At 33.1% G+C, this 15293-nt stretch overlaps 1 protein-coding gene across 1 annotated transcript in view; it reads right to left on the bottom strand.

Moving 5' to 3' along the window:
- The window catches only part of LOC148942802 (uncharacterized), a 54649-nt gene that overhangs the window by 9961 nt on the left and 29395 nt on the right, over positions 1 to 15293 (bottom strand). The window contains exon 5 of the mRNA XM_089102361.1: positions 9876 to 10046. Within this exon, the coding sequence (XP_088958487.1) occupies positions 9876 to 10046 (171 nt within the window). The remainder of the gene's footprint in view (positions 1 to 9875; positions 10047 to 15293) is intronic.

Below are 15293 nucleotides of genomic sequence, written 5' to 3'. Positions count from 1 at the left end.
TGTCTAGTCAAATTTGCCGACTGAGCAAAAACTCTATTACATATATCACACTGGAAAGGTTTTTCACCTGTATGCACTCGTTTATGTGTAGTCAAATTTGAAGCAAAAGCAAAAGTTTTCTTACATATGTCACACTGGATAGGAGTTTCACCGCTAATGCTGCAGATAGTTGAATTCATTACTCTAGAATTCAACCCAAGTGAATTTAAATTGACACTTGTGGACAATTTCTGTGAAGTAACGTGAGAGGTACCACCCTGTAATACTATTTCAGACTCGTTTTCTGAAAAATGACCCAGTAAAATTAAATGTTCTTTCATGTTATGAATATTCTCTTGCAAACAAATTGAAAATCTTCTTGTTTCTCCCATTTGATACTCAATTAAATGATCCACAAAGCTTATATAATCTCTACAGCAGGACAGATATCACATTCTATTGGTGAAAGCTTTTCACAGCCAGTGTCTATATGAAGTTCTAGTATAAGAGATGATTTCTCTGTCTTTCCGCAGAAGTTGCAACGCCAGAGGCTCATTTGAGTTTCACCACAAATGCCACAAGTACTTGAATTCATTACTTCTGAGATTAGGTTATAAAATAAAATAAAAGTCAGTACTACATCTAAGAGTATTACGTAAATATATTATATTGAGAAACATTGGATGAATGAAAATTTATGATTTAAAAATCTGTTTCATTTAATAGAAATAACAGAAAATAATATATAAAATTCAACCCGGAGAAAAATATAACAGATAAAACACTTCTACATTCATAAAGAGTTTAAGAAATTATATTATAATTATATAAACTTAACAATGTATATAAGCCTACACTTAACAGTGCATACACTTAACTTAATACACTTGACACTTAAAAAGTCCGACAAAATATTATACAATTGACAGCCGATTCCCGATATTATTTCTTTCTCCCCTCAAAGTTCTTTCTCCAACTCTGTCTCCCCTCAATTTCTTTCGCTTTATCCCTTCCTTGCTTTATCTTTTAGAATTTAATTGATCTCAATTTAAGTTTAGGTTTCTTTCTTTTCTTTATCTGTTTGTTCTATAATTCATTGTACTACTGAAAATCTTTGCACAAAAGCAGAACAGTATTCAGGAGGGGGGGGCAAGCCCCAGAAGATAAACCAGGGGGGGTAAAAGCTAAAAAGCCAATATAAAAAAAAGATAAAAAAATTCCGAAAAAAAACTACATTTTTTTTAAATTTAGATTTAACGCTTAAGTAGCTCAGTGCTAGTAAAAGAGGCAAATAAAAGCTTTTTTATGAGCTACAACCTCATCGTAACTAGCGTTGTGGCTTGTCTTAATTGACAGATAACGGTAATAAGTATCTTTTATTTTCGTGTATTATCGTTAATATGGCATATATTACTAACAAATACAACAAGCTCATTTATTTCAAATTTGAAGAACTTCACGTTTAAAGGGATCATCTTGTCCTGTTTTCTTGCACGGAAAGGAGAGACAATAAGGAGGCAAATAATGAAGGAAAGAATAATAAGGAAAAGAAAGTAAAAAAGAATGCTAACAAGAGACGAATATAACTATTGACTCTTCTAACAATGTTGTACATGAATTGAGAAATGGTGTGATTCATTCTCCGTCATTTGCTCTCCACAAGCTACTTAATAGACCCTATGACTGCTGTTGCATTCTTCATAGTAAGTATCCACCTGAGGTTGTAGATGTAAACCCCAACTGACTCTTACGCCACCAGACCTTCTCAAGACCAAAACATAATATTTGCCTCACAGAAAATACAATTTAAATGTTACCACTTTCTTAACTTTAATAAATAGAAATTATCAAAACTTTAAGGAATAAATTTCGATATATATATATTTTAAATTGCAAATAGTCATTTTTTTTGTCCGAAAATAGAAGCCTATTATTCCTGTCAGATATAATCAGATATAATAGAAGCCTATTATATCTGACCCCATTGGGAGGGGGCTTGGAAAAACTGTGTGGCATCAATCATTACATCTTGAAAGAGTATTTAAGAGATAATCTACAGCAAAACTCTAGTAGAGGGGCTTCTTAATATCTTGGAAAGTTATTGAGCAAGGAGAATGAGACTTCCAGGAAAAAATTCAGAGACTACATTATATTATAGGAAGGTTTTTTCAAGCTCTTGACAAGATATTTATGACTTTAAGGCTATTTTAATGCTTTGCCAATACCTTGAAAGACTGTTCTTTACCTGTTTTAATGCCTTATAAACTGATATTTTCCTTAATTTTGTTGTGAGTCAGCTTTTATTTCATTCTAGGTTTAGAAAACACAATTCAGATGATTTTAATAGGATTTTAAGCCACATTTGGATTTTTTTTTTTTTAAATTTAGGACAGTTGTTTTTTGTAAATATGGAGCAGTTCTTGGAACGTCAACTCCTTTCCTTGCAACTTCAATTTTAAGATTCTTTGGACCTTGAAAATGATGGTTTCTTTCGATGGGTTTCGGGTATAAAAAAGGTTAAAATAGTGTCCACTGTGATAATTTTTTTTTTATATTGAGATGAAATGACAGCTTTAACCGGCTGAACATGATAATTAAAAAACATTACGAAATTGTTTTTGAATTTTTTTTTTTTTGTTATAATTAAATAGTAATTTTTAAGCAGTTGTTTTAGCCCTTTTTTATATTCAAAAAATTTATATAGAATTTATTATTTTAAAGGGTTATAGAAGGACTTAAATTAAATATGCAAGAAAAAGAATTATTATATCCAGAAGAAGCCTAAACAATTCACTTTGTTTGTAGGTCTTTTAGATGAACTGCTCAATATTTACTGGATGTTTAACTTGTTTACAACATTAGAAATCAGGATTTAGGTTAGTTAGGAGGCTTAATACAATTTCCACGTGACTTGTGCGGCTTGTAGATCTATTTCTGAAAACTTCATTTTTATAACTCAAATTTTGTTTAAGTTTATCGAAGTTCGATGCCATTTAGAGAGAACAGGGAGAACCAGATACTTTAAAAGGGTGGCCAGCGTTATCGTATCTTAAATTATCCTCAGCATATTTTCATTTGAAAACAGACTTTAAGCTCTAATCATCTTTCCGATCACTTCAGAAATCCCCCCTTCCACAAAATTTTTCGCAGAAATCAAATCACGCCAAAAATTCCCCTGGAACATCTCCACATGCAAAACAAACCTGACAAAGAGAAAGTAAAACAAATAAAAATAATTTAAAAATGTCAAATCCTCTTAGTTTAAAATTTCCCATGAAAATTTCTCTCTCCAGGAACAAAATCTACAAAAAACCCATCCCAAGCATAAATCTTTCCCCAAAATCGTGTATACTTCCCAATAACAAATTCTACACATAAACAATGGGAAATTTTACAATTTAAAGACCCATCCGCAGGGGCTTCAGAGGGTTGTGTTATCGAAGGCATAGTTTTTGAGCCTTTCAGCCTTGCTTTTTATTTTTGTTGTTGTGGTTTTATCTACTTTCATCAACTCTTTTTTCTCTTTTTGTTGTCTGAATAACTGTGAAGAAATTTTGGCCTAAACAGTTGTATGTTTCTAGGTTATACTTTGATTTCATTTATCTAAATATTGAACATTTGCAACTACACAAGTTAGAATACTGGTAATGAAGACGAGTGTTCAACTTCATTCTGGCTAAGCCCACTGAATTGATTTACCTGTCAAAGCCTTTGTAAATAAAATCCTGGAATGTGGTAGCATTTTAATTAAGGAAAGTATTTTGAAGCATGCAAAATAGTTTTATATTGTTCTCTTTCGAATATGATTACATTTGCCTTTGGATGAGTGTCTTCTGACAGATTCTTTGACTAATAATTTGATTGTTTTTAAGTTCTTATAAACTGTCAATCCTCCATGTGTCGTGAATGGCAATGAATTATCTTTGTTCTTTTTGTTATAAATGTAATCCTTTTGGAAGGCTTAGACACACTGAAGAAGAAGAAAATTACTTTGGAGATTAGCTCAAAATGTGGGATTTGAGAATTTTTTTTGTAGACTATGCTACAAGGTTTTCTCTTTTTATTACAGCTTACTTGAATCCATTAAAAATAATCCAAGATTCAATTGTGAATTTTAGTTGCCTATATTTCAATAAAAACTTTTGGATTTTCACTTATCAGTGACATTGACTGTTCTTTATTTACGGCTTGTTAGTACGAGATGTTTTACCTAAAGCTCAATTGAATATGAAGGCAGAAGGGGAGATCAAATCATTTTTAGGGTCATAATTTCCACAGTTAGAGAGGCACACTGGCCCGAAAACTTCACCCCTATAATTTTTTCTTTTCGTCGAAAATTTTTCTGGTGTACATTTTGTTCCATAATAAATCCCCCCCCCAAAAAAAAATTTCTGTAGACTTTTTATAAGCAAATACTATAAGTAATCAAATGACAAATCCCAAGAAAAAGCCATTTTACCATGGGCTGTAGACGTAGAGGTTATCCCAAAATGCTAGTACTTTTAAACTATGCTGAACAGTTTTGTTACTTAAAAAGGGCACTAGAACTTTTAATTGTCGTTTCAGTGACTCCTCTTTGAATAATTTAGGACCATTCGTTTTTAAATACGATAACCTCATGAGAGAAAAATAAGAATGACTCAAAGATCTTCAATTTGACAAAAAAAAAGGCAGCTAAATTGGGATAGCAATTCTTCGCAATGCATTAAAATACTTAAGTCTAAAAACTAATGTAGACGGATGTGTAACCTCTTTTATTTATGGTCTGTTTCTTTTTCATTTGAAGTTTTAATGTTGCTCATAACTTTCATCTAAAAAAATTGGTTTTAAAATTTGATTTACGTAGTTTTGTAAAAATAGCCTGAAAATATCCCCCTCCCTCTTTGTGGAACTTTAACCCCTGAAAATAAAAAACTTCCTATAAAATACTTATAAGATCTTCTAAAATTGAGCACATGATTTTTAAGTCGTTTTAGCAGCTAAAATAGTTTTGCCAATGCCTTACTCGGACAGGACCAAATCTACGGTGCTTGGAAGAGAAGATAATGGAAGAAAAAAATTACTATTTTTCTAAGAACGGTAAAAAAATCCTTTGAAATTTATATTCTAACCCAGGCTAATCAGCATGAATACTTACTTATCTCCATTATAACATTCTGCTGTAATAGTGTCGATACGGGTGACTTATGATCTATTAATGACGTAAATCGGCACGTAAGTTTGAATCGGCACGTAAATAAGAATCTACAGCGATTTGAACCATCCTTCTGGTTAATTTTCATTGACATGTGTAAGATTCAGAGAACTCATAAATTTTTTTGCTATAATCGGCTACGGTCCAATATATTTTTTAATATGTTTTCCTCTATTGAGACTCCTTCGAGTATAACACACTTGGAAGCTAAATCTTACTAATTTAAGTCATACTAATTAATCAAAATCTATTTTTCTCTTCTGCGCAATGGTATCATACCCATACTTCTGCCTCCCAATTTTAATTTCGTTTCCTTTGATGTATATTTTCTAATATCTAACCATTTCAATTCTATGTCCATTAGTCTGTAGACGAACTATTTTAAGTATATGACTTTGTCTTTGTTTCAATTCTAGATTTTTAAAGCATGTGTTCCAAGCGTAACTCAAATCATCCAGCCCTAGTCTTTTAGAGTTTTTACAAGTCCCTTGCATCTTCAGTCGGCAATTCTTCAAAAGAATTTTATGCTTTTCCTTGATTGGAGATGTACAAATATCCCTTTTTGTTTTCCATTATTGGTCGGAGGATTACCCTACGCATTAAATATATAAGAAATTTTATTGTGGTAGTTGGGAGCTCTTTCCACTATTACGTCTATTATTAGCCTATTTTTCTCCATGTTCCTGTCTTACACTCAATTCCTTAAAATTTACATTTCAAAATTTTAGTAACCCACAGCCCAATGCTACGGATATAAATAGTGAAATGAGAAAAGGAATAATCGCTTAATAAAGTATAGAAAAATTAAAAGAAGTAACTTACTTAATAAAATAACTAGAAATTGGAGTTCAAATTGAAATAAAAGGATTAGAGATCGGGAAGCCATAGTAATGTACGTGGTCAAATGAAGTTCAAGTAAGCTTATTATTAGTAAATGTGGTGGATACAATGAAAAAATAAAAGAAGTAAAGACAATGCCCACGGTTTTTTTGAGAAAATTTAAAAATTTAGAAGAATAGATGAAAAATACTTCCCCAAACAAAGCAAAGAATTACTGGTAGCTACATTGATGATAGTGTTCAAAGATGGCTCTGAAATGTGGGCGGTACCAAAGACATAGGAGAATTTGCTGGTTTGTTGTTTGAGATATATATATTATTTTGGGTCCCCGTCTGACTGACCGTATTTCAATCAGAAAGCTGTACAAGAAATTTAGCTCTGTCCCAATTACTAGCGCTGTAATAAGTGAAAGACTGAGATGGCTATGATACATTCTATGGATGAAAGATCACAAATTGCTAAAGATCGTCCATTTCGGGCAACAACTCGTCCATTTCCGGCCGAAAAATTATTTTGTCGTCCCCTGATAGTGGGGACCCATTCAGTACTGAGTAATAGCATTAAAGTTAGAGTTTACTCTTTCTTTTTCTAATTTGCTTTTTTATTAATTCTTAATTCTATATAGTATATATAGAATTAAGTATATAAGTATATATATATAAAATATTAGTAATTCTATTACTAATATTCTACTTTTTCTAGTCGAATTCTAGTCATTGTTATCTTATTAAGTTGATCCCGGAACTCTGAATTTTTTACCTTGATCACTGATAGATGTCGAACCAAATTCCTGAGACTCAGGTTCAAGTTAAAGTGACACCGAAAAGCTGGGAAAAGTAGTCGTCAGACCAAGGAAAAGTAGTCGTCAGATCAAAAGTAGTTTGGGAAACAAAAAAGGGTCTGAAATGTCAACCTGCTTCTTAATGTCACTTGGTAAAGCATCTGCAACTTCTAAGAATATAATTAAAATAGATATAAAAGAAGTTTGACAACAGTGTATATACATTTTACGAAAAGAAAATTAAGTAAATTCAGACAAAGATGTAGTTCCGAAAAAAAAATTATGCCCATAAAATACCTTCTTCTTTTAGAAATTATTTGATTATTCAATCAAATAAGTTTCCTCCAAAATTTATACGGCTGCATTTTCCATAAAACCTTATATGCCCCGGGGCCTAAGTTAAACCCCTTGCCCCAGGGCTATGGGGTTTTATCACCCCCGAAGGCATTGTGACATAATCTTTGGGCTATTTTGAGCACAATGGCTGCGTCAAATTTTCGCTCAGATACATTTGTGGAAAATAATACATGGAGGGGGGGTGCCTTAAGTCATTTTTGAATCATAAAATGGAGAACTAAAACTTTCAATTCCCGATCAAATGATCTTCCTTCAAGGTTTATACGACCATCCCCTTACATCAAACCTTATATGCCCCTGGAGAATAACTTACAACCCTTGACCCCAGGATTTGCAGGGCTGTGTCAACCCCAGAGACATTGCTATATGATCCATGAATTATTTTGAACAAAATGGCAATCTCAAAATTTTGATCAAATTTACTTGGAAAAAAGGGCTTGGGAGGGCTAGTTGCCCTCCGACCAATTTTGACACTTCAAATGGGACTAAAACTTTCAATTTTTAATCAAATGAGCCCCCTCCAAGGATTATACGACCACCCCTCCCATAAAAACCTTATATGCCCCCGGAGAATAGCTTACAACACTTGCCCCGGGCTCCAAAGGGTTGTGTCTACCCCAAAATTTTTGTTATCTGATATTTGCACTATTTCGAGCAAAATGGCAATCTAAAAATTTTGGTCGGATGCGTTGGGAGAAAAGAGAGCGTGAGCGGGGGGGGGGTACTAGTTGCCCTCCAATCACTTCGCTCTTAAGGAGGAAACTAGAAATTTCAATTTACAATCGATAGGAGCCCCCTCCGAAGTTACGACCACCCTTTGCATAAAAACCTTGTATTCCCCCGTGAAAGATTATCTGATCTTTCAACTATCTTTAAGAAAATGGGTATCTCAAAATTTTTATGGGATACATTCGGGGAAAAGAGGGCATTGGGAGAGGCTATTTGCCCTCCGATCGCTTCTCACTTTGGATACGGGTACTAAAACTTTCAATTTCCAATCAAACAAGCCCCATCCAAAGTTTATATGACCACCCTTTGTATGAAAACCTTATATGTCCCGGGGTACAACTTTTACACGTGCACCCAGGCTCTGGAAGGGTTGTGTCAACCCAGGAATTTCTGTCATCTGATCTTTGATCTGTTCTGAAAAAAATATATATCTGAATATTTTGATCGGATTCATTTGGGGAAACAGGGACGAGGGGTCTATTTCCCCTCCTATAGATTTTGAATCTTAAAAAGAGAAAGAGTACTTTCAATTTCCAAACAATTTAGCCCCTCCAAAGTTTATTTAACCAACCCTTTTATATAAACCTTTTATACACCCAGAGAATACATTTCAACACTAACTCTGGGCTCTGGGGGACTTTAATGACCCGAGATATTTTTTTAATTTATTTTAGAACTATTTTGAACAAAATGGCTATCAAAAAGTTTTGATTGGATGCATTTGAGGAAAAGACAGCGTGAAGGGGCCAGGGGGCAAGTTGCACTTTCCATCTCAAAAATCTCTTTCATCTCGCACAATCTCTTTTCATTCTCAAAAATGTCACTATAACGTCCAATTTCCATCTGAATGAGCCCCTTCCGATTTGACAAGACCCAGCTTTATATAGGAAGTGCCCCAGGAAAAAAATTTAAACCTCTTGGCCTTTTTTATTGATAACAATAAACTATTGTATCTGATAACATTGTTGTGGTTATTAATAAATTAGGAGTCAAGAGGGGTTACGTTTTATGCGCATCTTTACGGATCAGTTGTGAGGTGTGATGTACTTTGTCAAATACTTTAAAAGCTGTAAGAGAGCATGGAATCAAAAAGAGAACGTAAAATTTGTCCCAGACATAGATTTTGCTAGTGATTTGACTGTCCTAGTTGAAAACTTAAGCAAAATGAACGATTTTTTTAAGTTTCAGTGTGCAAAACTAATCTTAGTGACAGTGAAATTGTGAATGAAAATTCCTTTAAATTCACTTATAGATCTATCAATCTATGCATTTTTTTTTTATTTCAAAGTTATTACTTTGGTTCCTCTCAATGAAGGAGGATATAATACATAGACTTTTTTGCTTAAAAAATTTTCAAGGCTCTAAGATCTTCATCTCTTTCTAGGTACTTTTCTTCATGTTTACATGTCGTTTAATTAGACTATCAAGTGAGACCTCAAGATCGTTATGTGAAGCTAAAAAAACTGAACATGCAAAATGAACTTAAGATTTTATCTGCTAAAAAACCCCAATCTTTTGGGGGATGGAGGAGTTAAAATTGTTTATTTATTCCTGCATTTTAAAACCATATTACGAATCCAAGAATTATTTCTGCAGGGGGTTTCAAACCTCCTAAACACGACCCTGTTTAATACTGAATAGTAATCATCTACCAGGTCTAGCAATGGCGCTCTATGTCTGAAGATATTCCTAGTTTCCCTTAGCCTGCAACTTCAAGTGTCTGCTGACACAAATATTTTTGCCTTTTTTTTAAAGATCCCTAGAAAAGTAGGCAAACCTGGAAGCTCCAAACTTTTGAATATGCTAATGAGACTGTACTCTGAGTAGCGTCCAACGCAAAGATAAATTTGTACGTCTCTTGGCTTAGGGCAGCTTGATTCTGCATTCAGTCCTAAGTAGTAGTATTCTAGTTAGAGTTTAAGATTTTACTCTTTCAAGTTGAATTTTAGCTATTAATATTCCGTTTGGTTCATCCAGGAACTCTGAAATTTTTACCTTGATCAGTATTAGATGAGGAGCCAAATTCCTGAGACTCAGGTTCAAATTTATATGATGCCCAAATGCTGGGAAAAGTGCTCACTGGACCAACTTCAAGTTTGGGAAACATAAATGGGTCTGAACTGTCAACCTGCTTCTTAATGTCACTTGGTAAAGCATCATCAACTTCTAAAAAGATAAATTAACAGGGATATAAAACAATTTTGACAAAAATGTATATACATTTGACAAAAAAGAGTATTTAGTAAATTTAGGTCAAAATTGTAGTGCCAAAAAATAGAGTGATGTAAATAGAACACCTTGTTCTTTAAGAAAATTTTATGTAATGAGATCCTCAAAAAAATTAGAAAACAGGCTCCTGAGCCTCATGTGGCTTTTTGGTCTTTTAAGTGCGACTCTGGCACAAACATCCACGAAGGCGCAATAATATTTCAATTAAAAAAGAAACTTCGTAAGAAAAGCTTCATTTTATCTTGATAAATTCAATTTTACTATAAATCGCGAACATGTATAATTTTTTGTAATTGAAAAAGTCTGTATCAATTTTGTAATTGAAAAAGTCTGAAAATATCTGTAATTGAAAAAGTTCTTAATCATCACCAATTCAAATAATTTCTGCTTCATAACAAGGTACAATGGTTATATTAACCTAACTTCACTTCTCGAGTGTGTACCGTATAATAAACAAGTACCAAAAAAAATAATTAAAGAAGGAGATTTGGCTCCCAATTCTTTAAAAATTATTGTAATGTTTATACTTGCCTCTTTGGCTAGTAAGTTCGCCGACCTTTTCTCTAAACATCTTCACAGTTATAATATTTAGTCGGAACAGAGACAGTGAGACAAATAGAAAGAATTTTGAAGATATTCCACCAACATGCCTCATTGTAAAATCTCCCGTTGAAAGTCCACTTCCCAGAAACTTCATTCACCAAGGAAAAATTACCTCAGTGAGTAATTTTTATATTTTTAGCAGACGACTTTGGGGGGGGAGGAGCAGTATAAGGTCCGGTCAAATTAACCCACTTTCAATATTATGGGCCAATTGGGGTGATACAATCACCCCAGAAAAAAAACACGCATCCGTGATAAAACTGGCAAAAAAAAAACACAATATCACATTTTTGCAGATGGGAGCTCGAAACCTCTACAGTAGGGTCATCTGACACGCTGAATCAAATGGTGTGACTTTCATTAAGCTTTCATGACTTTTAGGGACACTACCTCAATTTTTTTTAAATATGGAAAATTTTCTCAGGCTTGTATCCTTTGATTTGTAAGACTAAACTTAATGAATCTTATTTTTTAGTAATCATCATAATAATTAAATTCTTTTGATACATCTATTGACATCAAAATTTCGTTTTCAGTTTCGTTTCACATTGAGAATAATCAAAAAAGAAAATATGATTTGTAGCTATTTTAATTGTGTTTTTTAAGAGTTTCGTAAACACTGAAAGTTTTTATATAGAGGTATCTGTCGTTACTTTAGTTAAGGTATTTCTGTGTCTCATAAGTGCAGTTTTTTCCTTGTTGACCTTTGTTCTGTTTTATATTGTATTGATGAATCATGAAATGTCGCTCATCTATCTGCAACAGTGGAGAGTAAGTTTACAACCTCACTCTTTTAAGGGCAAGGTAGAAATCTCCCGAATCCCCCTTCTCATCTTGATCATTTAACATTTTACCTCCAATCATGTCCTCCTCCCAGCCTGATGTTGGACAATTCAATATGCCTAAAGAAGTTTTAAACTTACCTCTCATTTACATCAGAAATAGAATTACCCCCAACCCCCTAATGTGGAAATATATACCCTGGATTGGTATATATAGGGGTGGGGGCTAAAATTAATTTCCAACAAAAATGATTATTATATTTGTAAAGAGCATAAAAAAAGGGTCAATATATACCAAATCATATTATTGAGTTTCAAATAAATTGAATACACCATTAGATGCCTTTTTTTATCCGTATTAAAAAAATATTAATAATTTATAAATTAAATTAAATTCAGCCCCCCCCCCCCTATATAGGCTATACCTAACCTAGCCACCCCAACCTAACCCTGAATTGGCATATATAGGAGGGGGGGCTGAAATTCATTTCCGATAGAAATGCTTATTATATTCGTAATCAGCATAAAAAAGGCATCAAATGGTGTCTTCACTTTAGTCCTAACTCAATAATATGATTTGGTATATATTGACCAAAAAAAGGCATTGAGCGGTATATTCACTTTAGTTGTAACTCAATAGGCTAATTCAGATTGGAATTATTGAGAAAAGTGATTATCCTTGTTATTCAATGTGGGCAGGTGCGGATGAAGGATTTTTTTTTTTGGGGGGGGGGGGGGGGGCAAAAGATTTTGATTCTATAAAAAAATTACGGGGTGCAACGTAGGTTGATATTATAAATTTGCATAAGGAGTAAGTTTAATTAACGTAAATTTGTGTTAATTAATTAAATTATGCTATTTAATGCTCTTTTTTATGATTTTTTAGAATTTTTATGCCTTTTTTTTAGTATTATTAAAAATTTAAAAATCATTTCTATCTTAAATTAATTTCAGCCCCCCCCTTTATCTGCACAATCCGTGTATACATTAATAAATAAGGGGGGGGGGGCAAATTTTTTTTCTGTTGTAAATCGGAGGGAAGTTTAAAAGTAAGTTTAAGATAAATATTCAGATTGGAATTATTGAGAAAAGTGATTTTCCTTGTTATTCAATGAGGACAGGTGCGGATCAAGGATTTTGTTTTTTTTTTTGGGGGGGGGGGGCAGAATAGGTGGACCCAATAAAAAATGTAGGGGGGCGCAGAATCGGTTGATCCGATAAACTTGCGTCAGACAAAAACAGGTGTCAAAAGCAATTAAGAAATCCCGCCTCGTTTCAAAGGATAAAATTTTGAAAAAAAATTACTATTAAGAAAAAGTTGCCATGGGACATTGATTCAGGAATGGTAACTATTATTTTGGTTCGTTTAAAAAGTAAAAGTTTATTCCAAAAAGAAGTTTATGGTGATTTCTAAAAACAGCCTAAAACACATCTAAAATAGTGTCAGATAAATATGGAAAGTGTGCCATTGGAATCTTGCATAGTTGAAAACATTGTACAGGGGAATACCAGTTCCCCTCATTCAGTGGCAGATCCAGCGGGGAGGGGATGAAAGGGCGCACGCCCCCCTATTTTAGCCTAAAGCACTGAATCAATGAATCAATTGGAATAAACAGAAAAATAGTGAACACATGTGAACTGTAAATACCAGTAGCAATTTTTTATTAAGTCATTAATCTCAGAAATTCATTATTATATTTAAAAACAAAAACAAATATTGTTTGCGGTTTCTAGATAAATGAAAGATCTTAAGCCGAACCGGCCAGCCATGACAAAAAACCAACAAAGAGAAAAATCTCTAAAAAAAAACAAACAAACGAGACTGTGGCCAGTGGAGAGAAAAGGAAAACAACAGTCGAAAAACAGGAAAAACAAGGAAGGAAACAAAGGAAAAACAGTGGAGAGAAAAGGTGGTTTTATTGGTTTTTAGTTTTATCTTGTTTTTTTTTTTTGTGTCTTTCGTGCTGAAGACGCCTTGTTTGTATACAGGCGAAATATCCGCGTTGTTTTGTTTCTGTTGTTTTCCTTTTCTCTCCACTGGCCACAGTCTCGTTTGTTTGTTTTTTTTTAGAGATTTTTCTCTTTGTTGGTTTCTAGATAAGTAAATTAAATAGACAAATTCAATCTATAAGTACGGTTTAGTATTAAAACTTAAAACAAATAAGAACTAAACTAAACAAATAAATTTAAACTTAAATTAAAAAGGTAATTTTTAAAAATTTTAAAAATTGAAAATTGGAATTTATAAAATTTATTGGTTTTTCATGCTGCTTCTAAGGACTTAGTTGTTTACCCCCCCCCCCATAAAAAAAATCCTCCCACAGAAAAAAACGGGAAATCTCCCCCCCCCCACACAAAAATTTACCCCGCAGAAAATGCTCTCCTGCCGAAAATACTCCCCATGGACTGCCCCGCCCCCCGCATATGCACTAGTTTCTTTTTGTTTAAATTTTTAATTTCACTCTTACTTTCATCTTGAAAAATAAATTGTTTTTATTTAATTGTTATAAAGCTCAAGGCATGCAATGGACAAAAATAGATAAGCTGGAAATAACAACTAATCAGTTTGTACTGAAATGACGTATCTTGTTCATCTTTTGGCATAGCTTGTTCGCTGTATTTCTAAATAAACTAATCCAAACTGAAATTTTAATCTTGTGAAATACACAAATGAAATATTCACAAATAAAAAAAATCTGGAAAACATCAAATAAAATAACCTTATCTCTTTTCTTCCTTGTACACAACAATTTAAAAGATGAATTTTGTAATGTATTTCTGAGACCATACTGGCTAATCATGATAAAACAAAAAACAGTTGAGACAAACAAGACTTTCTTTTTTTAGTTGCAATTTTTGTTTTATAAGAATTTTAAAGATATGAAAAGACAATAAATATTTATATGTGTATATTCTCTCTGTAGTGCCGTCAATAGGGGAGCAGGGGTATTTGCTTCTTTAGGGTTTTTTTGCCACCCTCCTATGTTTGGAAAAACATCCTTTTTGGTACTTTCATTTAGGAATGGCTTTTTCTTGAGATTCTCATCAAGAAAATTAAAAAAAAAAAACAATAAAGTAACAATCCAGATTAGGATTTTGCTTTATTTTTTTTTAAATTTAATTTGGTATTACTTCTGCACAATGGCTGAGTTCAATGACTGGCTCTCGTTTTGGTTCTGCAAAGCACATATACTAAGTCTGTAATCAAGTTGAACTAAAGCCATCTTGATAGTTTTAGGGCTTGTATAAGACTATGAAATGCCTTATTAATTTGTTTAGTGTTGTTAGGCTACATGCCCACTTTTTTTTTTTAAATCAATAATACTTTTACTTATAATTGTCTTCTGTGTTTTAAGTAGATCGCTAGTTTTCTATGATACTACAAGAATATAGAAAACTAATTAGTTGGTTTATTTGTACTAGTTTTATTGATATATGTTAGATAGGCTGTAAAAGTAATAATTTTTGTTCGTTTTAAGTTTCAACTTTGCTCTTTACTTCCTTCGGAAAAACTTTGTTTTTTCAAATACATTTTCTTAAGAATACACTTCACTTGACGTTCAAGTAGCGCATCAAGAATATGATATGCTTAGACTGTGCTAGGGGACACACGTTCCCCTCACTACTCCCTAGATCTGCTCCACGGATCTGGGAGCCGTTAACGGCTGGGTTGCGTACCAGAGAGCCCCACCTAGCAGGTGACAGCTCCCTGATAACCGTATCGTTGACGTAATTAAAATAAAACAGTAGGATTTGATGAACATTTATAGACAATATTTTGATATAAATTTTCCCATTA

The sequence above is a fragment of the Artemia sp. Qi Xiang Cuo genome, chromosome 16, assembly GCF_049724085.1.
Source record: "Artemia sp. Qi Xiang Cuo chromosome 16, ASM4972408v1, whole genome shotgun sequence".
Lineage (NCBI taxonomy): Eukaryota > Metazoa > Arthropoda > Branchiopoda > Anostraca > Artemiidae > Artemia > Artemia sp. Qi Xiang Cuo.
The sequence above is the reverse complement of the archived record's forward strand: the minus strand, read 5'-3'. Positions and strand labels throughout refer to the sequence as shown.